This window comes from Natrix helvetica, assembly GCF_964273705.1.
Source record: "Natrix helvetica genome assembly, chromosome: 3".
NCBI lineage: Eukaryota > Metazoa > Chordata > Lepidosauria > Squamata > Natricidae > Natrix > Natrix helvetica.
Genome location: NC_138549.1, coordinates 68,432,706 through 68,457,813, shown reverse-complemented (window position 1 = coordinate 68,457,813; position 25,108 = coordinate 68,432,706). Strand labels below are relative to the sequence as shown.

Sequence of the window (25,108 nt, the reverse complement as noted above, 5' to 3'; positions counted from 1 at the left end):
AACGAGAAAGAAAAAAAAAGTTATGTTAAATCTTCCCAACATCCAGATGTGTTGGACTTCAATTCTCATAATTTATTTCCCATTCATTCAGAGCCAGAATGGCCTCTGGTTACACTATTTTGAATTAACACAGAAGGGCCAGGATGATTGGATTCCCTGCTACACCCTCCCAATAAGAAAAACAAAACAAAAAATAGTATTTTTCTTTCATAACTCAAGTTAATTTCTCCCAAATCCTGAGTGCAAATCAAGATATCTGTACTGAAGATACTTCAGTGGGGAACTCTGAACTGCATGGATTTTTTGCTAAACCTTGGCTTACAAGCAGAAAATGGCCCAGGTGATCGATTTGTACATCTGTATAATTGAGAATACGGACTAAAACCATGTCCAAAGAGAATAATAGAGTTTAGGCTGCCAACCCACTAATACTAGATATGGTCTCTTCTTTACGGCTAAGTAGGCAAAGAATAAAAGCACCCAAGGGGAGAGAAGGGGCGTATATTCTGTAATAAGTGCCATTATGGTACAACTACACTGTTTCCACTTGGCGTGGTTGACTTGATTGCTCACTACAAAGTGACTAGCACTTTGACTGAATGTTGAGCTTGGGAGATGTTGCCGATTGCCCTGGAGTTTCCACCAAGCTGTCTTCCCAGCTGTGCTACAGTTTCTACCCTTCCCACAGCCCTCCCACACAGTTACTCTGATTTCTGGCATGCAAACTTCAGGGAAAGATAACAATGAGACCAGACTCCCCCCAGCTGCATCCTGTGAGAAAATAAAAGATATATACTTCTGCTTTCTTTAGTACAGACAGATGTAACTGCTCATGTCTAGGATGTGAAGCAGAATAAGAGCCATTAACCATTGGCTTTATTACGCTTTCAGCTGAAGCCACAGATTAACATGGACCACTGGAATGAAAGTTGGGAAGCAAGACATCATTCTGAAAATATTCTTTTAATTTCTCCAAGCTTTACTATTGAATTTTCAAACCCGTGGATTAGAGCGCACTTTTTATAACAAGAAAAAAGTATGCTGCATTTTCAAAATCTAAGCGATTCGGGAGTTTATCTACTTCAGAGTGGAGGGTAATTTCAACCCATGATCCATGGGTGTGCAACTGCAGCATACCAAGCATGCCATGGATAAACGCTGGCATTCTAGGCTGGAAGCTATAGCACTAACTCATTCCATGCCTGGTTGGACAAAACAAGTGCTATATGTCAGGGGTGTCCAAACTTGGGAACTTTAAGACTTGTGGACTTCAACTCCCATGGCTGGCTGGGGAATTCTGGGAGTTGAAGTCCACAAGTCTTAAAGTTCCCAAGTTTGGACACCCCTGCTATATGTTGAGCTATCACCTGGATCATTCTATAATTCCCAGGAGGATACCTGCCCATTACTCATTGCTCTAGATCAGAGGTTATCAAAAGTCCCAATACTATGATTTGTTACTAAAAGGATTTAGCCTAACAATGCCATTGTTATCTTAAAAGTCTTTCATTGAAAATTATATCAATTTTTAAGCAAGATGGAATCCTGAAGCAGCATTGTTTTTGAGCTTCAAATGTTTTCTTAATTCTTTCCGGGATCCACTCCCTACTTTCCAGCCTGTGTTTGGCAAATGAGTGACAAAAAGCTCCAACAGTGGGCATATTGCAACTGCAAATGATAATCTGGATCAGGGTGAATGCCTTAACTTGCAACCATTTGTTTAGTGACCATTCAAAATTACAGGGGCACTGAAAAAAGTAACTTATGATAGTTTTTTATATCAAAATTCAAGTGCTTGGCAACTGGCATGCACTTATGACAGTTGTACTGTCCTGGGGTCATGTGATCACCATTTGTAACCTCTCCAGCCAGTTTCTGACAAGCAAAGTCAATGTGGAAGTCAGATTCACTTAACAATTGCAGTTATTTGATTAACAACTGTGGCAATAAAGGTTGTAAAGTAGGGCAAAACTTACTTAACAACTGCCTTGCTTAACAGCAGAGGTTTTGGGTTCATTTGTGGTCATAATTCAAGGACTACCTGCATTACAATTTGGTTTAGCAGAAAAACTCTCTCCCTTTTCCCTCCCTATCACTGTTAGAGGTGTTGACTTCGAGAATAGATGTTGAACTAAAGTTATTTTCAGCTCGCTGAGTAGTTTTTAGGAACAAAGAGTAGTAGATTGTTCCCAACATCTCAGAACCTGATGCTACTACATGCCAAATCACAGTCCATGGTCTAAGAAATCTTCAGTACCTTAAGATCAATACTGCATGTTATAAGAAATACAGATCTGTGGTCCAGGAAAGCAGCCCTCTCCTAAATATCCCTTTCCTATCTTGCCTCATGTCCTTACACCATTCTACTTTTATTTTTTATTTTTGCTGCTTTGTCCAATCACTTACACAGCAAAAGAGCTCTCCTATCATTGTCAGATTCCGTAAGTTATGCTCTATTCTATGGGAGAAGTAGAGCTTAAAACAGGACTGTTTTTATAACAAACATTTCTCACCAAAAATAGGATGTTCTTCATCTGAATTTCAACCAAAATGCTAAAAAAAAAGTTACTAAATTTTATGTTTTCAATGTCCACAGACCAAAAGAAATCTTTGCAGAACAAAATCAAAACCAAAGCAGAAAGACAGAACTATAGGCCAGCAGCCAAGGGAAAGAAGTCCCTTTGTCAAGTGTTTTTGTTTCTTATTTTGAAAGCCTTTTCGTATAAGTAAAACACAAATTTCATTCCTGAGGAAGTTATGGAAGAAAAAAGGGATATTTGCCAGAGGATATGCTGTTATTGTCACCTTATAACAGATGTTCACATATCATATGTCACTCCTCAGCTGTACACTTACAACAAACTATTTTAAGTCTGCTCTAAAATTCTTCTTGATACCGCCAAATTTCTAAGAATATTAACATTAGTAGCAGTCACCTGAACCTTTTTGGTTGTGCTGAAAATTGTAGGTTTCAGAATTAATTTTAACAAGCACAAATCACTCAATCTACCCCGTGACTGTAAACTGACTTTCTAGCAATCAACTGTTAATTTTCAAGCAATCATTATTATTATTATTTTGAATTCTGCATCTTACACTGAATTCCTACATTTTAATTGTGTGTTTGACCCAATTCTGCAGGAATTCCAAAAATCAATGGAGGTTTTTTTTTCCAGCTTTGAGAAAACCATTACCACTGTTACCTTTCAACCAAAGAGTTTATGATGTCTTGGAAAGTTCATGGATGTGAACAAGGGCATCTGTGAAGAAGGGGTCATAAATGCTAAGATGGAGGGTTTGACTGTGTGATCAAAGGCTGTGTGCAACAAAGAATCAGAGCTTTGATCACACAGTTGTATTTTCCATCTTAACTCTTTTGACTCCCCACACTGTGAGCATCCTGGATGGAGATAAAATATCTATGGTAGTCTTAGAAGCTGCAGAGATTTCAAAATATAATTTCAAGTGATCAGGAGACCAGTTCAAACATATTTCATGGCAGCTATGCTGGCTGGGGGATTCTGGGAGTTGAAGTCCACAGGACTTAAAGTCGCCAAGTTTGAGAAACACTGTTTCATGGTATCTTGATACTTTTTAATACTATTAGCATCAACAGAATATAATTAAAATTTGAGGACCAGCTGTTTATCAGCTTAATTTGAATACTTCCCTATTCTTGAGATTAAAAAATCTGGGTCATTTTATCTATTTATTTTGGCACACTGAACAATGGCTTCAGTTATAACTGGTTGAGCCCAGAAGTCCATATTAAATCAACACTATATCAACAAGAACTGAACTTATTTCACAAGTTAGATTTGCTTAAAAAAAACACAAAGCAAACAAAGCAGCAGTAAGTTAATGTGATCTAGTTTTGAGATACCAACAGGAAGATTACCTAACTTTCTGAAATTCCCAAGACACTTTTATCAGACACCAAGAGATAACATGAACAAAGACATCTGGGGTAAAGTTAAAAATATGCTTCTGCACTGATACAGAATAGCCAGGACAGGAAGTACTACAATTTGCCAAGAGGAAAAAGGAAGAAAACTTATTGAAGGCCCTTAAAGTTGGCTGCCACCCCCTTGATAGTAGGAAGTGGTGAAATAATTTGGCAGAAAGATTTGGCTTCTTGTGATAAAACCAGATTATTTAAAAAACAACCCCAATACATACTTACGTAAACATTCATTGGCACTCTCAGATGTTGCTCTTCGCCAAGGCCGATCATTGTAGAAAGGAAGGCATTTCTCACAATCCACCCCAAAGGTATTGTGTTTGCAACTGCAAGCAAGCTTTCCATATTCATTCTTCACACACTCGCTTGCATGGCCATTGCATTTGCATCTATAAGGCAGAAACAGATTTTAGGAAAACTATGCAGTTTGTCCTCTAGCAGTCTGGTCTTCCCACATAAGCAAAAACTGACTCATATCAGAGAGACTGCAAGACTTGAATATTCCCACCAGAAGAGAGAAGATCTTGCTACAGTGCAAACTTCTTAATAAAAGGGCTGAGAGGATAACCTTAGTTTTGTCAAATGATTGCCCATACCAAACTAAGATTGTAATTATTTTAAAAAATACCAAAGCTTTTGACATCTCCAATTTAATAATGTGGTTTAATAATGTGGTTGTCATAAAGTGTTTTTAAAAATCCCACTGTGCTTAAGGAATTGTGCTTTTCTAATTTTCCAAGCAAGCGTATGCACTGAGCTGTCTTGACAGTGCCCCATGGTCAAAGCTGGTCTCTCAAAGATCCTATCTGGATCCAAATTACAAAATTCTTCAATTCTTCAAGAGCAATTTCACCAATTTTGCTTCAGAATACAATGTACAACTTAAGCCAAATTCACTTATTTCTGCACTTCATCCTTAAAAATAAGGGCTATCTGTTGAAGTTGGCTGTAACTCAGAGACATACATGGACTAAATGTTTAAAATCTAGTCTCACATGTCTCTGCTTGAATATATTAAGCTCTATTTATTGCTTACTGACTTCTGAATTATTTAAATAACATTTTAGAAGCAGCCTAAGTACTTCACAAACTTTATTGATCTTTTATGCCCAGGATTCTAGGAATGAACATTATTCAATTTTCATTTTATAGGCAAGGACAATGGCATAATGTGGGCCTTAAATTCCATTAAAAGCCAATATGAAATGCTGATTCATCAAGCATACCAGATCATGACTATGCCTTTGCCCATTCACCCTGAAACATTGGGGAAGGGCAAGCACATAACATTTTTTGGAAGCATGAACATGATCAGGCAGTAAAGCAGTTTCAAAGTGAAGAAATGCATGCATATTACTACCTTTAGGAGCATACCACATCCCTAAGATACGGGAATGCATGATGGACTGGGAAGCTCAACTTTTATCTCACCAATGGATGTACCTCCCCTTCTCCCATCTGTCTCCCCCCCTCTCATCTCCATTTGAGGATATAGATATTGGCCCATCTTACAAGATTGCTAAGAAAGTTGTTGCTATGAATAATGTTATTGGAAAAGTAGTAGATTCGTTTTTAAGGCAGACTTTCGGCTTGCAAACTGAGCCAGAAGGTAGCGAAGGAGTTGAACTTAATGGAAAATATGAGAGTGAAATAACAAGAGACTTTCCTTCTATGTGATGATTGTATTAGTCACATTAGGACAGATACTGTACTTAAATCAGTGACTGTACTTTCAGCATGATCAGCATGTAACAGTTAAAAGCAAGGCATTTATTTTCATAAGCATCTAAACCAAGATGAAATTTAGTGTGAATAAAGTTCAAATATGCCTTATGGATGCAGAAATAATTCCTGGATCAGTTAAATATGAATGTAAAGTTAGAGTAACATTTTTATTATATCACATCAGAGAGAGAATGAAATCACACCAAAGTCCTAAAATAGTGTTTTTCAACCTCAGCAATTTAAAAACGTGTGGATTTTAACTCCCAGAAAACCCCATCCTGCATGAGAGTTTGAGAAAGACTGCCCTAAGCAAGCAATTATTTAAGCTTTTAGAAAGAGAATCAGTTGGGATTTATTACTTACCGGCCACCCACAGCAAAATCAGAAATGGCATAATAATAGGATTTGAGAACCTTGGGGTCATTAAATACTTCGTCTCCAAAGGTATTCAGGCGATTGAGGCTTACTCTGATATCTGTAGCTGTAACCCACTCCTACAAGAGAAAATGGAAGTTAAACCACATAATCTGAATCAGTTATGACCAAGAAAACCACAGGAAAAGCTTAGTACACACAAAAGCCACTGCTTTCCAAACATGAAGAAACCAAGGTCATTTAAATCATTCTCTCTCAACCTCAGCAACTTTTGAATTGTGTATACACTCATACATTTTAATGTTGCTGAGGCTAAGAAACACTGATTTAAAGGAAATGGGAGGAAAGCAAATTAAGAGCCACAAAAATGGGGTGGTGGTGGTGGTGAAGAGATGGGAAAGGAACTAAAATCTGGGTCAGAATGAGGAAGAAAAGGACACTTACTAAAGACAAAACAGAGAAATGTCTTTTTGAATGCAATAACAATACTAGATTAATTCCCTTTTAGTAAAAGATACTATTGAAGACCCAAACATTACATGACATCACCAAAAGGTACTGGTGTCTTTTCTGCAAAGAATCCCAATTTACCATGAAATAGGTTGAAACTGACATAAGCAAATAGCATGCAACATTCTTTATTTTATAATCCTTACAGCAGATGCTTTGCTTTTGATGTACCATATTGTATAATTTAACATGTTTGAGTTGACTTAACTAGGAAACAATGCAAAATTAAGTTCATAATCCAACATACAGTCCATGGTTCTCATCAGTTTTTCTAATAGGGCTTTTGGGTTAAACGGCTACTTAAATAAAGAAGTGTCATCTCTTCTGATCAATGATATAACTAACAAAAACAGATAACACTTTTTTCTGTCTGTGTGAGATCATAAAAGCAAGCAATGGCCATTTTTATTGTCTTCCTGCTGGTTTCCAAATCTCTGGTGCACAATTGAGCATCTTGAATAACAGTGCATCTTACAAAATAAAGCTAATATTGTATATGAAATTAGGTTTGTTCAAAAGAAAGTCATTATCACATGAGACCACATCATTCAAACCTTTGCTGCAATGTATTGGATCTCCAACAATTATCCAGACCATCAATTCCTTAATACAAGTTCAGCCCTGAGCTACAAATATTCTCCTTTATTAGTACAAGTTGCATAAATATACAATGCACTGTAAATACTCCTTAATAGTTTTAAATCCATACAAGTACAGCACATAGATATCAGAATCCATACTTTCACTGATATACAATACTCCAAGCATCCCTAAATTTTTGAATATCTAGTTCAGTACATTCTAATAATTGTTTATTAATAGCTATTTGCAATTATTTTGTAAAGAATATGATGTCTCTTTCCCTGTATTACTATTACTGCAAGGGATTCTAAAGTACTTAGTGCTGTCAGCCAACAACTATTCTGTTTACTATATGAAATGTTTCTATATACACACAGACATACAGAGACAGAGGCACCCCAGCCTAATACTGCTATTTTGAAATATCATGTAACATGAATTAATTCATCAGAAATGCATGCTATGTGTGTGGGAGGAAACATGTCTACACATTTTTGGAAAAATTATTTTCAATGAAGATTTGTGATATTATCTGGACTTTAAAGGATTAGCAGCAGAAAGATCAATTGGACTCCATAACAAAATGGAAACCTCTGCATATTTGGAATATTAGAACATCTTGAAAGGTTAACTTGCTATCAATTGAAAACATGATTGTGAAAGTATGTATATACTGAATTTTCTATGCTCAAAGCCCAATTTTGTCCACTTTTTGCTTTCTGGGGAAAAATCAAACAAGGGACACAGAGCATGAAATAAAAGAAAAAAATTATTAGCTTATGCAGTGTTACTTTTTTTTTAATTTACAAGCTGGATTTCAGAAAGCCTAGGACACAGATATTCTGAGCTCCAAACAATTACTTAGAAGTAATTGCCCAGCTCAACAAGCAGAATCTTCAAATTTAGGTGATTCATGCTTCAAAATTTTCCTCTTACTTGCATTGACATAAAAGTGAAAAGTGGATCTCCAATTTAAGTATGTTGATACTATTTTCATGCAAGTCTGAAACTTGTGAACACTGGATTATTTGAATATGGGATCTCACATCCTATAATGTGGACTTCAGACTAACTGGGACATATGAAGAGAAAATCCCAGGTTCAAGCCTGTTCTGTATTATTTTTTTCATTCTGTGCAGAATGGGCGTTGGTTCTTACCTGATACGCTCATTTTATGGTAGAGTAGAGACAGCAGCCAGACTGGCTATACTCCGTCCAATAACAAATCGGACTGAGTCTACACTTATGATGTCATTGGGCCTTTGTGGCTCCTCCCCAGTTTCAGATGAAGGAAAACTGTAGACTCAAGTGAGAATTGTGAGCAAAAAGTGAAAGTCCATAGTCACTGTATCTCTCTCGTCCGCACAAGGAATTCCCTTGCGTGACCCATACCATGGCAGGGCTGGCTGCTATCTCTACTCTACCAGAAAATGAGCGTATCAGGTAAGAACAAACACCCATTTTCCTGTTATCGTAGAGACAGCAGCCAGACTGGGACGTACCAAAGACTGGGCTGTCCAAGCACTTGTTGTAGCACCCTGCACCCAAAAGCCGCGTCAGCTGACGCGTACCTGTCCAACTTGTAATGACGTATGAAGACTGTGGGAGACACCCAGGTGGCCACCCAGCAGACTTCTTCCAAAGTGGCTTGAGTGGACCAAGCCGCAGATTTATTTTATTTATTTACTGAGCGCTTATAGACCGCCCCCTCTCCCGCAAGGGACTCGGGGCGGTGTACAGTCCATATCGGAAATACATCATATAAATAACTATAAAATTAAACAATTAAAATTATTAAATAGATAAATAGATACGAAGGATGATAAAAAGGTTTAAAGAACTGTACAGCTGAGTAAATAATTTAAAACCCCAACAAATATCCCATAAAATTGAATTTAAAAACAATTCCCCTAAAAACCAGTTAAAAATGTGTTTGCCAGGAGGTAGCAGTTATGATTATGCCAGGCCAACCAATCGGAACAGGTGTGTCTTCAATTTTTGTCGGAAGGAGCGGAAGTCGGTGGTGGTTCTAATGTCGGGTGGGAGGTCATTCTAGAGGGTTGGGCCCATCACAGAGAAGGCCCTACTCCTTGGCGCCGCCCGTTGGCATTGCCTAGTGGACGGCACTAGGAGAAGTCCCTCCCTGTGAGAGCGAATTGGCCGCAGGGATGTGTGTGGAGAGATGCGATCCCGCAGGTAACTAGGTCCTGTGCCATGGAGCGCTTTGAAGATGGTGATCAAAACCTTGAAACGCACCCGAAAAACCACAGGCAGCCAGTGCAGCTCGCGCAGGAGTGGTGTTACGTGGGAATACCTAGTACTCCCCATGACAGCCCGCGCGGCTGCGTTCTGGACTAGCTGCAGTCTTCGGGCGCGTCCCAAGGGAAGCCCCATGTAGAGAGCATTGCAGTAGTCCAGGCGAGACGTCACCAGTGCATGAGTGACCGTGCGTAGGGCATCCCGGTCCAGAAGGGGGCGCAATTGGCGCACCAGGCGAACCTGGTGGAACGCCCCCCTTGCCACGGCTGCCACATGGTCGTCCATTGACAGCCGGGCATCTAGGAGGACGCCCAAATTGTGCACCCGTTCCACAGGGGGCAATTGCTCGCCCCCTATGGCCAGCGATGGAATCAGCTGGCTGAACCGAGGTGCCGGTAGCCACAGCCACTCAGTCTTGGAGGGGTTGAGTTTGAGTCTGTTGTCCCCCATCCAGACCCCGACGGCTTCCAAACATCGGGACACCACTTCGACAGCCTCGTTGGGGTGGTTTGGGGTTGAGATGTACAGCTGAGTATCATCAGCGTACAGATGATACTCAACCCCAAAACCACGGATGATCTCCCCCAGTGGCTTCACATATGTGTTGAACAGGAGGGGCGAGAGGACCGACCCCTGTGGCACCCCACAAGTGAGTGGCCTCAGGGTCGACCTCTGCCCCCCTGTCAACACACATTGCGTCCGGTCGGAGAGGTAGGAGCCGAACCACCGCAAAACGGTGCCTCCGACTCCCATCCCCTCCAGCCGGCGCAATAGGATACCATGGTCGATGGTATCAAAAGCCGCTGAGAGGTCTAATAGGACCAGGATAGAGGAACAACCTCTATCTCTGGCCCTCCAGAGATCATCAACCAACGCGACCAAGGCTGTCTCTGTGCTGTGCCCGGGTCGGAAGCCGGACTGGCGTGGGTCTAGATATTCGGATTCGTCAAGGTGTCGCGGAAATTGCTGTGCCACCACATTCTCAACAACCTTCGCTAGAAAGGGAAGGTTGGAGACTGGACGATAATTAGCTAGCTCCGTTGGGTCAAGTGAAGGCCTCTTGAGTAAGGGCCTCACCACCGCCTCTTTCAAGGCAGTTGGTAAGGATCCCTCGCCCAATGAGGCGTTCACCAGGCCCAGAAGCCAGCATCGTGTCACCTCCCAGGATGCCAGTACCAGCCAGGAGGGACACGGGTCCATTGAACATGTGGTGGGTCGCAGCCGTCCACACAATCTGTCCAAATCCTCGGGGGTGTTGCATGTTGCAGCACTGCGTGTAGAGTGAGCTGTAATGTTTGCAGGGACCTGTATGGATTGAGGTTCATAAGACAGTTTAATACAGGCTCTTATCCAGTGCCCCAGACTAGACGATGAAGCCTTGGTACCCAAGGAGGCCTGGTGAAAGGAGATGAAGAGAGCTTCCAAGTGGCGGAACGAGGTGGTGCGGTCGATGTAGATCTTGAGGGCACGACATACGTCAAGAGTGTGCCACTTGCTCCCTCTCATGACGGGGAGACAGACAGAAATCAGGTAAGGTCAACTCCTGACCTCGGTGGAAAAAGCTATTGACCTTCGGTATGAATGTCGGGTCCAGTCGTAAGACAACTCGGCCTGGATGAAACATGCACAAGTCATTCCTGACTGAAAGAGCAGCCAAATCAGAAATACGTCTGGCTAAGGTTACAGCATTTTAAAGGACAACAGTTTCAAAGAAGCGGATCTCATAGGTTCAAAGGGCGTGGAAGTCAAAGCCTCTAGGACACGAGGCAAGTCCCAAATCGGATATCTATGTATGGCAGGGAGCTGCAGGTTGGACGCTCCACGGAGAAATCTCCGGATCAAGGGGTGAGAAGGCAGATGTTCGGATGTCAGGCCGTCCAGAACAGAGGCCAGAGCAGCCACCCGTTGGCGTAGTGTGTTAGGGGTAAGTCCTGATCAAGCCCCCTCTGCAGGAAGTCCAATATCTGTGGAATGGACCCCTTAAGTGGGTCAACAGTCTGGTTGGACCATCACAGAGCAAAAGTCCGCCACGTGGCATCATAAATGCGGTTAGTAGAGCTTCTGCGTGATGCCTGAATGGTAGCAATGACGTCGAGGGACATGTTATCAGCTGTTAAGGCTTGCCGCCTAATCACCATGTGGTTAACAGCAGCCACTGGGGGTCGGGATGACAAACTGACCCTTGGTGTAGAGACAGGAGAGACCGTGGGATGTGCCATGGGGTGGAGATTGACAGAGTCACTAGATCGGCATACCAAGGCCGGCATAGCTAATTCGGCGCTAGCAGCAACAGTTCTGCCTCCTGCTCCAGCATTGTTTGAATTACCCTCTGAATGAGGGGAAGGGGAGGAAATGCATACAGGAGACCCTTGGGCCACTGGCATCTGAGAGTGTCTACTCCTTCTGCCATGGGGTCCATGAACCTCAAGTAATACCTGGGTACCTGGTTGTTGTCTGCCATCGCGAACAGGTCTAAGGACTGGGACGGTAGTGTCAGTCGATGGAAGAGGCTCGGATGAATGGTCCACTCTGCCTGATCTATAGTTGTCTGGCTCAGCCAGTCTGCTTGGACGTTGGAGACCCCTGAGATGTGTTCTGCCCTGAGAGATGACAAGTGAGATTCCGCCCACTGGCACAACAGGTTGGATTCCTGCATCAGGGACCAGGAACGAGTTCCCCCCTGTCTGTTTATGTGTGCCTTGGTCATGGTATTGTCCGTGAGAACTAATATGTGACGGGTCTGAACTCTGCGGTGGAAGTGTCTGAGGGCGAGGCGAACCGCCCACAATTCTAGCCAATTTATGCTGTTTTGGCTCTCTTCGAGGGACCACTGACCCTGAGCCACTAGGTCCTGCATGTGTGCCCCCCATCCTGTCAGACTTGTGTCTGTCGTAAGTGTGAGACGGCACAGCTCTCTGAACAAGGTCCCTTACAAAATTGCCGGGGACTGCCACTATTTGAGAGAGTGTAATACCTGTCTGGGAAGGGGGATCCTGAGAGGAGAGTTGCTCCTGTCAGCCTTTTGATGTGGAAGCATGAACTATTGAAGGCTCCTGCTGTGACACCTGGCTCACGGGACAATCCCGAAGCAGGATACCATCTTGCCCAAGACTTGGGAGAGAAGAAGAAGGGATGCCTTGCGTAGATATAGCACCTTCCTGACAAGTTCCCTCAGACTGAGAATGCGGTCATTGGATAGGAACACCCTCTCCACCATGGTGTCTATCAAGACCCCGAGTGGAGAAGGCGAGTGCTGGGAATGAGGTGACTCTTTTTGAGATTCACCCCGAACCCGTGATTCCGCAAGGTGTGAATGGTGAGGGTGAGCTCTCTTTCTGCCTGAATTGGAGACCTGGACAACAAGAGGATGTTGTCCAGGTAACAGAGAATCCGAACTGGGAATGACCTGATGTGAGCGGCTAGTGCTGCCAGTACCTTTGTGAATACCCTGGGGGCAGAGAATAGACTGAACGGAAGAGCTCGGTACTGAACAGGGAAATGAATGATTTCCTGGAAGTTCCATGAAGGGACATATTTTATAGCAGTGATAGTGAACATTCCAAAGCTATTTTTGAAGATGGGCTTACATCAGAAGATACTTTAATTCTTGTTAGGAACTATTATCTGCAGCATCTTCTTGTTGAAAGATGCTTCAGTGGAGGTGCAGGAACTAAGCTGGTAGAGGGAAAAAATGGAGGGCCATGTGACAGATGTTTCCCAGAGTCTGCTAAAGGAGACAGTGATGGTTGGGTTTCTAGTGGAACAGGACAAAATTCCCCATGGAGCATGGTTATTTTCTGTCTCTTGAATAAATACAGGCCTTAATCATCCTGGAAATGAATGGAAAGGCTTTGCAGCCCAAATGATGCTATAAAAAGGAACTAGGAGACAGTCTAAGATTCAAAACTTCCCCATTGTCTTTCAGTAGATATTGATGGCTTGAATGATGTTGTGTTTGGACTAATTTTTTTCTAGTTAGATTTTAGGGTGAGGGCAGAAGGAAGGATTGACTTTTACTTTGGAGATGCCAAGGACTAAAATGGCTGTTAAAATCTCTGACATAATCCATTGAGCTAGACTTTGGACCTCACAAGATTGATATAATGTGGGACTTAGGTAGACAAATTCCATTAGTCTCTGCCATATACGGAGGATGAGATAGTCATTTTTCTTATGCTCCCTATGGATGTTGGGTTGGAAATGACCTGGTTAGTATGACTTGGATTGAGCTTTCTGTAACTCAGTCCAGTTTGCTCTGAGTCATTTACAGTTATTAACTCAATGAGATAGTCCAGAGAAGGACAGCCAGGAGTACAAGCTCTACCTTTCTTATCAGATTAGATTAACAGAATTTTGCAAGATCTCCCAACTCCTCTCCCATAAACCTAGTGAGGGTTGTATTCCACATCCTGTCTCCTTCTGTAAGTTAACTTTTACATGTCAGTTGTCCAGTCTACATTTCTCCCTCCTGTCTCCCAACATCTTTTCTACATACCATTATAGTGGTTCAGAGATCTGCTTTGGGTTTAATGAGGAATGAATGAGATTCTGTCATCCAGGTCATGGTTGTCCCAAAGGTGCTTTTTCAGGAGGCAACAAAAAAAAATCACCTTTGGGAGAACCATGGCCTGGATGACTGAGAATCTCTAGACTTGTGGATATACAATTTGGGATGAACATCTTTTGAATGGTGCGGGGGTAGGAATGGATTTCCAGAGGAAAAATTGCAGACTACGGGAATCAGAAGACCCTGAGGACACAGATAAACCTCCCTGTGCTTCAACGACCCTCTAAAATAGGGGTGTCAAACTTGCAGTGTCACATTGTCATCACATGATGTATCGCAAACCCCCCTTCGCTAAATCGGGGTGGGCGTGGCCAGAGCGTGATGCATCTAGCCTGCCAGTTTTACACTCCTGCTCTAAAAGGACTCACATTACCAGTTGTCTGCAAGGAATATAAATCCTTCCATTCCCCACTATTCTGTCAAGAGCTTCTTGGATGAGAAGCTAAATGGATTCAAAAGAAAAAAGAAGCAAGTCCAGTTGCCTCCTGAAAAAGCACCTTTGGGATAAGGAATGAGTGATATAATTTAACCTTTTGCTCTTTTCTTCTCTTGGTTAAATTATGGCTTTCTTCTATCCTCAGTCTCAATTAGGAAATCCAGTTTGCTTCCCTTGAATGACCTTAATTTTACCAATTTTGATTTCAAGTCCATATTCTAATTCTTCCGCCAGAGTTGCCCCCTAGTGGCCATATTGGCCACCAAGCTTGTAGCTGAGAAATGGGCACTCTCTGGGATAATCTCTGTGATCAATAGAAGTCTTGATCAGTTTGTTCATTATATCATCAAGCTCTTGATGTTCAGGGGCCATGAACTGGGCAAGCTGATTAACTATAAAGCAACCTTCCCCAATGGGTGCCTTCCACACATGGATAGGGATTATGGTTCTTCTGCAAGGTGCAATGTGGATGCTGATACAATGAGTCATTTAGTGGACATTTAACCAAGCTGGGTGGGCTTAGTTTTAACGTCAGAGCCTTATATAGTTTTTTTTGCTCCACATTTCTCTAATTTTTTTCAGCTCCATGTCTCTTTGTCTTGGACAAAACAAAAAGTTATGTTTGCTTCAGGCAAGGATTGCCACATATTAGGGAGAGCAAAACAGATAGCATGAAAGCATGGTGCACCCGTCACTGAATTACACTGGAGTCATCTCAATACCCCCATTATAATCAAGCCATATCCCTATGAATGTGAGGATACTGTGGAATTTAGCTCCATGCCACACCTTCCCTGCCCTCTGTTCCAAACCATCTGGAATGCTTCCCGATTCTCAATCCCAAAATTGGGGGAGAAAATAAAAGAATTTAAATACATAGTGATAAGTACGGGGTTTTACTTTTCCACAAATATACATATAGAATGTCCAAAATACACAGTAAATACAACAGGTTACATTGTGTCCTGTGTTGATGTGTAATTTTTATACCTTGCTCGCTCTCATTATCTTTGCCATGGTTCGTTTGCTAGCCAATGCAAATTTAAGACATCGTTGTTCCAAATACTGTATATTTCAGAGTATAAGACGCACCTTTTTTCCTCAAAAAAGAGGCTGAAAATCTGGGTGTGTCTTATACACTGAATACAGCATTTTTTGCCTCCCGATGTCACGCCCCCTTCACCAAAATGGCCTTATGGAGGCTTTCAGAGAGCTCCTGGGGGCTGGGGAGGGCAGAAATGAGCAAAGAATGGGCCAATTTTGCTCAATTTGCCGCCCCCCCCAGCCCGCAACCCCCAGGAGCACTCTGTAAGCCTCCATAAAGCTGTGTATGCAATTTATTTGACAAAAAATGGGGCTGTTTTCACGAAAAACCGGTAGTTTTTTGCTCGTTCATCCCCCCCCCCCCAGCACTCTGCAAGCCAACCCAAGGCTATTCATTCTTTTTCGGGGGGGGGGGAACAGGCCCATTTTTGGGAGGATTGCAGAGTGCAAAAACTCCCCCCCCTTCTCTTTAACTGATTGATGAGAATTACATTGATCAAGTGCTGTACCAGCAGAAACAAAGTCTTAGGTGCTGCAGATTGTCAGTGATTTTCTTCTCCAGCATATGGATAAATACACCTGGAAACATTTACCTACCTACTCTCTCTCCCTACTTAACTACTGTATTTCTCTCTCTCTCTCTCTCCACCTACCAACCTACCTACTCTTTCTTTTTCCCTACCTATCTACTGTATTTCTCACTCTCTATATCTATCTATCCCTCTACCTACCTATCTACCTACCTACACTCTCTCCCTCCCTCCCTACTGTATCTCTCTCTCTATTTCTCTCTCTCTATCCCTTTATCTACCTACCTACCTACCTACCGTGTTTCTGTCTTTTTCTCTCCCTCTCTCTCCCGCTATCTACCTACCTACTTTTTTTTTAAAAAAGCCTCTTCAAAACCTTGGTGCGTCTTATACTCCGGTGCATCTTATACTCTGAAAAATACGGTAGATGTCCAGCTTGAATTTCTGCTGTTTCTCAGAACGAAAAACAACTATTGTAATATGCTTTTAGTACAACCAAACAATCACTGCATAACAGCATTTGTGTTCAGAGTATCTCATACTCTTCCTGTTCACTTCATGTAGAATAAATTTAAAACTATGCTAACAATAACTTAAAATGGAAGTTAATGGATCCCATGAGAGAAAACAAACATCATAACAATTCAGTGCAAAACTTTTTTCCCTTAAAAGGGAAACTCTGGTTTTCTCATTAGAGGTGTGAATCATTATAAATGTAACTAGCTAAAAGTTGGCACTGGTTTTCTCCTACCAAAATGCTAGAAACTGGACTATGGACCAGAGGAACAATCAAAACATTCTCCTAGTTTTACTTCTAGTCTTGTTCTGAATTCAATATACACTTAAATATATGCACTCACTGCCTAGTACAAGTAAAGTATTGTGACCTCTAGCCCAGGCTGGTATGTTCTTAATCCAAAATCTTTTGTTACATATTAAAAGTAGCTTTACAGAAACTTCTGAAGGCAGCATTCTTTATACTTTTCTTGCCTACCTGCATATGCATGCATTCTTCCCCATTGACACAAATAGCCTCTCCACTCTTCATACACATATCCTTACATGAATGTATGTCATATAGCAGATGCTGAAGTCATTAAGTGAATGCTGTGGTCATTAAGTGAACACATTATTTGCTCTGGGGCACTTTTGTTGGAGAGCAGAAGTACCTATCAGTAAATTGCAATCACATGATTGTGAGCTGCTGCACATGGCGGGAAATACGGACTGGTTGCTGAGTGTCCAAAATGTGGTCATGTGACTGCAGAAAGATGGGGGGGGAGGCCACTGGAACTTCAAATCTGGGTTATAAGTACCTTTTGGGTGGTGTCTCTTGTAAATTGAGGACCTGACTGAATAAATAGGAACCTGCACATAGAGAGAAGGAAGTTAATGCTTCTGCCTCCATCTTGATTTCCTCCCTATCAGGGGTGGGATTCTGCTGGTTCAGGCGAACCGGTAGCTCCGATTATCAGCTGAGAGCGAATAGCTTTGTTCCGACTTTCAGCTGCGCCTGCTTGCCTGACCCTGCATTATACTCCCCTATATTTCCTCTTTTGAAGCCCAGCTGATAGGCGCGGCAGAGTGGATTGCCGCGCCTCAGCTGTTTTCCTGTGAACTGTGCACGCATGCACAGCGTGCGTCATGCATGTCAGTGCGCTCAGCAAACTTCTTGTTAAACCGGTAGGATCCCACCCCTGTTCTCTATGTATATTATACAATAATACAATAGTAGAGTTGGAAGGGACCTTGGAGGTCTTCTAGTCCAACCCCCTGCCTAGGCAGGAAACCCTATACCGTTCCAGACAAATGGCTATCCAACATCTTCTTAAAGACTTCCAGTGTTGGGGCATTCACAACTTCTGGAGGCAAGCTGTTCCACTGATTAATTGTTCTAACTGTCAGGAAATTTCTCCTCAGTTCTAAGTTGCTTCTCTCCTTGATTAGTTTCCACCCATTGCTTCTTCCTCTACCCTCAGGTGCCTTGGAGAATAGCTTGACTCTCACTTCTTTGTGGCAACTCCTGAGATATTGGAACACTGATATCATGTCTCCCCCTAGTCCTTCTTTTCATTAAACTAGACATACCCAGTTCCTGCAGCCATTCCTCATGTTTTAGCCTCCAGTCCCCTAATCATCTTTGTTGCTCTTCGCTGCACTTTCTAGAGTCTCCACATCTTTTTTACATCGTGGCGACTAAAACTGAATGCAGTATTCCAAGTGCGGCATTCCTCTGGTCCACTAATTTTGTCACTTTGTCACATATTATCTTAGCAAAGCATTATAAAGTGATATTAATACTTCATGTGATCTTGATTCTATCCCTCTGTTTATGCAGCCTAGAACTGTGTTGGCTTTTTTGGCAGCCCTTGTACACTGCTGGCTCATATTTAAATGGTTGTCCACTAGGACTCCAAGATCCCTCTCACAGTTACTACTGTTGAGCAAGGTACCACCTATACTGTACCTGTGCATTTTGTTTTTCTTGCCTAAATGTAGAACCTTACTCTTTTCACCATTGAATTTCATTGTTAGTGCTCAATGTTCAAGTTTGTCAAGATCCTACTGTATCTTAAGCCTATCTTCTGGAGTATTGACTATTCCTGCCATCTTGGTGCATCTGCAAATTTGATGAGTTCCTCATTTATCCCCTCATCCAGATCATTGATGAAGATGTTGAAGAGTACTGGGCCTAAAACAGAGCCTTGGGGTACTCCACTGCATACCTCCCTCCATATAGATGCAGTTCCATTGAGGACTACACGTTGAGTGCGGTTGGTCAGCCAGTTACGAATCCATCTGGTGGTGGTGCTGTCTAACCCACATTTTTTCTACTTTATCTAATAGTAGGTTATGATCTACTTTATCAAATGCCTTGTTGAAGTCCAAGTAAATTATATCGACGGCATTCCTCTGGTCCACTAATTTTGTCACTTTATCACATATTATCTTTGGCAACCACGTCAAGTTGATTTTGGGAAAAGATTTATAGGAAGGGATGGCAAGGAAGTATGATCCCTCTCCTTGCATTCCTAATCAGTTGGGGAAAATGGGAAGAAAATGAGTTTGTAGGTGCCGTTGAAAATCTCTTGATATTATCATGTATTATCATGACCATGTATTAACTAAGCATATTAATAGTCTATATAGGACCCACTCTGAAAAGAATGAAAGGTGTCATGTTTCCTAGGAAAAAAAGAGAATGATGAGATTTTGGAATGACGTGGAAATTAAGAAATGAAACACATCAGTCTTAATCTTTGATCCGATTCCAAGTTTTCTTACCTGCAAGACAGGACTGTTATCAAAGTTATAAGCACTGGGCCTTCCCTCCAGTGTTGAAAAGGCCACATTGCCACCGGTGAGTGGTGAGATGTCACTGAACTCATCTGTACAAACAGCCTGCTGTTCATCTTCCCAACTCTTGACAAAACCTCGATTGGGTTTGTGGTATGTTTTCTCACAGGACCCACTGTAATATTGGTAGGGCACCCATGGACCATCTTCCTGAGTGCGCTTGTAAATGGCAAAACTCTCTGGGCGGCTGGTATGGAACTTTAGGCGTACATAGGTGATATCAAAGGACTTTCCTACAAAGAAGAAAACAAAAAAGATATTGGCAATGCAGTCAAAGCTGTTCAAGTTATTTTTGCTTGATTGTAATATGTGGTTTTGTTGTAAATATTACTATTGTTAATTTGCTGTCCTTTTTTATTGTTATTATCTTGGAAGCCTTACTGGCAAAGAAGCAATTTGAACATATTGAAAATAAAGCAAGCAGGCAAGCAAAAATGTTGTAGTACCTAGATAAGAGTGGGCATTTTTTGCACTGAATTTTTTTTGAACTTTTGGTGTGGCACAGTAGGCATGCAGGCTGGGAGAACCTCAGCTGGAAATCCTTGTTCAAGCTTCATTTCAATCTTAAGTTGTATGTTGCCTTAAAAGTCTGACTAATATCAGTTTTATATCTGTATATCTCGCGGGCTTGACATTTATTTATTTAAAGCAGGTACTGTAAAAAACTGTCAAGATAATATTTGTGAACACTTTGACTATTTTATTTAAATGCTACTTTCCCTCCCCCCAGCTTACTATAAGGGAGGGGGAGAAGATTCCTACAAGCTCAACTCATGTACAAGTGAACTCAATGCTGCTGACATTAGAAGAATAAAGTTTACTCTCCTCTAATGTATATCCTTCCATAGGAGATAATATACTGTACTCCCTCTTTCACTTTCCACACAGCCCACAGATGATATGAAAAATGCTGAAGCTGAGCCAGAGAAATGGTGCAATCACCCTCCTGGTGTTACAATTGGCATCTCAGTCACTTCCTCATTTCATTGTATTGAAGGGATCAAGGAAATATTTTAACAATCTAACTATCCTAGGAAGGAAAAAGCAAAGGAAGCTCCTTTGACAGTATGTCTTCGTGGATAATGAAATAAATAATAGCATGGGGTTTACAAGCCTTATTAAGACATAAAATACGAGTATGCACCCCACTCCTTTCCCATAGTGATGTAAAAAATTTCCATTGCCACCACTCTGGATTGTTTCAGTTGCTGGCGTATCTCCAAATATAGCTAATAAATGTCACATAAACTATTATGAGAGAGTTTCTTTCCAGGGAATGTGCGTCACTTCAAAACTTCTCTTTTATCAAATGGTTTGTTCAATGTTCTCCTTCTGATAAACTTTTCAGTATATTGTGTAACAAATCCCGGAACTATGAAGATTATCCAAGAAGTAACCTGGCATTCCTCAGCTGTTTGAGATTTACAGCTCCTGTAATCATTGATCATTAGCAAAACCGACTAGGACAAATGAGAATTGCACTCCCAAGTATCTGCATTCCCATCTTCTAATCTAAGTTTTTGGGAAATTCTTGCAATCCTCCAAAATTACAACTATTACTCCAGAGTTTAAAAGTTGTCTGAAATTTCAACCTACTGTTTTGGATTTTTTTAAAAAAGCTCTTAACTTGATCAAATGTAGACAATTCTTACCTAATCTAAGAAATCAGAAGAAAAGTTCTTTTTAAAGCCCATTAAAGGACAAATGCTACCTTGATGTACAATTGTCACCCACATGGACTGGGAATGTTTGTAGAAGGGCGGTCCGCATCTTTTTATATCTTAAGGGGCACCTTAAGATCGTTCTGTCAAATATTTTTGGGCGGGGGGTCCATCACAAACAAAACATAAAGTTTATCTTTCCCAGAAAGTATATTTGCATATTTACAAATACTTTTAAAATTTCAAAACATTGTATTTAATGTTTCTAGTAAATTTCAAAGACACAAAACTTCAGTGATTTAAGCTGGGTCCCACTTACGATTGGTTACAAAAACTCTCCTTAAACTGGAGGCCCTCCAAGATGTTAATGTTAAATATAGAATTCTCCAGTTAACCTGATCACTGCTGGGAATTTCAGAAATCAAAGGTCCATGCCTCAGGAAAATGTTATGATTTGGAAAAATTCATATTAGGATATACTCCACATTCTTATTTGGTTATGTGAGAATATTCTGTTCATAAACCATTTAATGCACAGCATATCCAGCTTTGACTAGTCCCCATTCAGACTGAGATTTGTATTTTGCCAAGAATGGACCAAATACTGATCAAAATTTGAACTCTTATTCCATATATCTATCTATCCCTGATGGAGATGTTTCACAAGAAGATTTACTCATAATTTGGGTACAGCAATGAGGAGAAGGAATCCAGCATTCACTAAAGCAGATAAAACCAATGTCACTAATTCTACAAAAGTCCACTGATATAGCATGAAGATTTTTGCAGTTTAAGGATCTATGCACAAAAGCATTTGTATTTTGCCAAGAATGGACCAAATACAGATCAAAATTTGAACTCTTATTCCATATATATCTATCTATCCCTGATGGAGATGTTTCACAAGAAGATTTACTCATAATTGGTGACATAACAGAAAAATAAAAAAGGTAAAAATTTCCCTTGTCCAGTTGTATCTATAGGGGGGTGATACTCATCTCGTTTCTTAGTTGAGGGAGCCAGCATGGTATAAACATGCTTCCGTAGTCACGGGGCCGGCATTGCTATATGCTGAGGTGCACAAAACACTGTTACCTTCCCACTGAAGTGGTACCTATTTATCTACTTGCATTTGCACGCTTTCAAACAGTTAGGTGCGCAGGAGCTGGAGCAAGTAGTGGCAGCTCACCCTGTTACGTAGTGCTTAGGTCTCGGACTGCCAACCTTCTACTTAACAAGCCCAATGTCTTGGAAATATTGGGAGGGGACTGGCTTGAACATGCTGTGCATCAGGAGTAGAACCTAAGAGTAGGCAGGAATAGAAGAAGAAGATATTGGGAAGATTGGTGAGCGATCCAGTGTATAACCAATGCAGGTGCATGCAGAGGCAGAAGGGAGAACTGAATGAAGCACATCAGCCTGGCCAGCTTGCTCTGTCAGATCTTCCTATTTCGTTTTGTTTTGTTTGCCTCAACCTGCAACTATCTAAACATTGAGTTTCCGCTCCACTGAACCATCGTCACCCCTAAACAGTTCAAAAGAAACTGTGAAACATTCTGTGTTTATTTTGAGCCCAAACTAAAACCCATTTCCCATTTCAGCCCCCCTGGTAACTCTCCGTGATCATGGAAAATATTGTAAGGAAAAAGCTGAGGAGAATTGTCTCTGAATACATTTTGTGTGGATATTCCAAGAGAGGTGGCTCAGTGGCTAAGAAGCTGAGCTTGTCAATCAGAAAGTTCGGCAGTTCGAATCCCTAGCGCCGCATAACGGAGGGAGGTCCGGTTACTTGTCCCAGCTTCTGCCAACCTAGCCAAGTGTAGGGGAACCTTTTTACTTGTATCATTCCAAGAGATTCTTCAGCAAGAAAACCAACAGAAGATAAGAGTACTACTTATTCAAGAGCCAAGCTGAATTTGCAACACACTTTGGAGTGAATTCTCATTCCAACGAGGTCTCTTCTCAGCTATAAGAAATATACAGTGCAGAAGGAAGGAACAAAATTTGGGTACAGCAATGAGGAGAAGGAATCCAGCATTCACTTAAGCAGATAAAACCAATGTCACTAATGTCTACAAAAGTCCACTGATATAGCATGAAGATTTTTGCAGCTTAAGGATCTATGCACAAAAGCATCCCTCCCCCTAAAAGGAAGTTTAAGAAGCTCAAGGGGGAAAAAACCACACACAGGCAAGACACACCCTTTTCTAAACTGTAAATAAAATGAGCATTCCTAAGCTTTGCTGTTCAAGAACACTGGCACGTCTGTTAAAGAAACACTTTCAGAAATTTTCAGCAATGCCCTGACAGCTTTCTATTACATCAGGGGTGTCCAAACTTGGGAACTTTAAGACTTGTGGACTTCAACTCCCAGAATCCCCCAGCCAGCGGCTGGGGGATTCTGGGAGTTGAAGTCCACAAGTCTTAAAGTTCCCAAGTTTGGACACCCCTGTATTACATAGTAGCAAGAAAGGACAGCGCTTATTGTTTCCAAGCTTTGCCATGATGGAAGCTCGGCTGGCTGCCTGGATGGCCAACTAGGAAACATTTTTAGTCAATCAAGACAAAAGACATCTAGCTATTCACAATCCGGTAGGCCATCCACTCCAGCATGGGCTGAATCCTAGGAACATAAGGAAAAATGAACTTGTAAAGCAGTTAAGAACAACGGGAGAAGGACCCCTGGGGAGTCAGAAATGTTTAACAAGAATTACAACAGTGGAAAGGGCTATAAAAATGCTTCAGAAAAACCACCTTCAATCTCAAATCTTTCTTGGCTATGAGAAAATTTCCCAGGACAAGGTATACAGCTGCACACCAGCTGTTACTATTTCACATCATACGGGGCAGAATGCATGCATGCATGTCCGCATACACAATCATATCCAACCAAGGACTTCTGCAACCAAGCAACAGAGCGGGGGAGGAGGAGGGGGAGAGAGTGAGAGAGCGAGAGAGACAGACAGACAGACAGACAGACACTGTCCTGTATCTTAAACCATAGTGGCATTATTTTGCTATATGTATATACTGTTCATACGCTACAGATTTACCAATCGTGCCTGATTTTAATAACACAAATGTTCAAACTAGGATCAACCAATAAATCCAACTCCATACCCAGAACAGGAATTCTAATTAATTAAAGGATCTATGAGAGATAGCTGTTTTAAGTCAACCTTTTAATATACCCAATGCAACGGAGCCATCTCTTCCCTAACATAGGTATTTCATAAATCATGAAATGATTTATTTGTGCATTGTAATATTATTACACAAGTGGCACCTTTTCCTATTTACACAGCGATGCTGGCACACAAACATAACAATTAACATAGGTAACACACATATCCCTTGATCACTTTTGAGCACCCGAGTTTCCTGATATTAACAAGATTTGTTTTTCCTAAAAAGGGTTTTTCCTTTAAAAAGAACTCCCACAGCAAGTGTGCAATTCACAAAGAGCTGTGCTTTGCATGCAGTGTGATACAGCATTTCCTAGCATGATGGGAGATCCATCCAAAGAAGGCCATTCCCAGAATTACCTGCCAGCATTTCCTCGCTACTTAGTCTACAGATTTGCAACAGGGAAAGAGAAGAAGTGCTGTAGTTTTTCACCTGTAACTGTATCTACAGGCATTTCGGGTTCATGTGAGGATCTTGTAGCAGGATATAATAATTAGCGCAAACTTCACTAACCCGTTTGCAATGTTCTGAACTTCCTGACAGTTTACCAGTAATACAATACGCAGAAGAAAGTCAATTTTACACATATCTTCCTTTCCCTCCCTTTATAGTGGCAACAAAATAAGCTGTCACTTCAAATACTGACACAATAACCAGGGTATGCATACAAATTATATTCATACTCTGGGTTGGTTGTTTTCTTACACAAAAGTACACATATTTGAGCCCATAGACAATTGGATGAAAAACTTGAGTAGTTTTTGTTTTTTTAAGCAAAAGGGCAGCAATTCATGACTTCCTAATGGTTACCGAATGCAGTACTAGCTGCACTGTGATGATGATAGTTATAACAATAAAATTGTTGTAATTTAAATCCATTTGATATCAGTGGAAAGTACAGGTAATCTTCATTTA

General features: G+C 41.4%; 1 protein-coding gene across 1 annotated transcript in view; it reads right to left on the bottom strand.

Moving 5' to 3' along the window:
• LAMC1 (laminin subunit gamma 1) overlaps positions 1 to 25,108 on the bottom strand; it is a 157,382-nt gene that overhangs the window by 57,104 nt on the left and 75,170 nt on the right. Inside the window, exons 2-4 of the mRNA XM_081948795.1 lie at positions 19,275 to 19,579; positions 6,050 to 6,180; positions 4,184 to 4,350 (exon numbers count right to left, since the gene is read on the bottom strand). Coding sequence (XP_081804921.1) covers positions 4,184 to 4,350; positions 6,050 to 6,180; positions 19,275 to 19,579 — 603 coding nt within the window. The remainder of the gene's footprint in view (positions 1 to 4,183; positions 4,351 to 6,049; positions 6,181 to 19,274; positions 19,580 to 25,108) is intronic.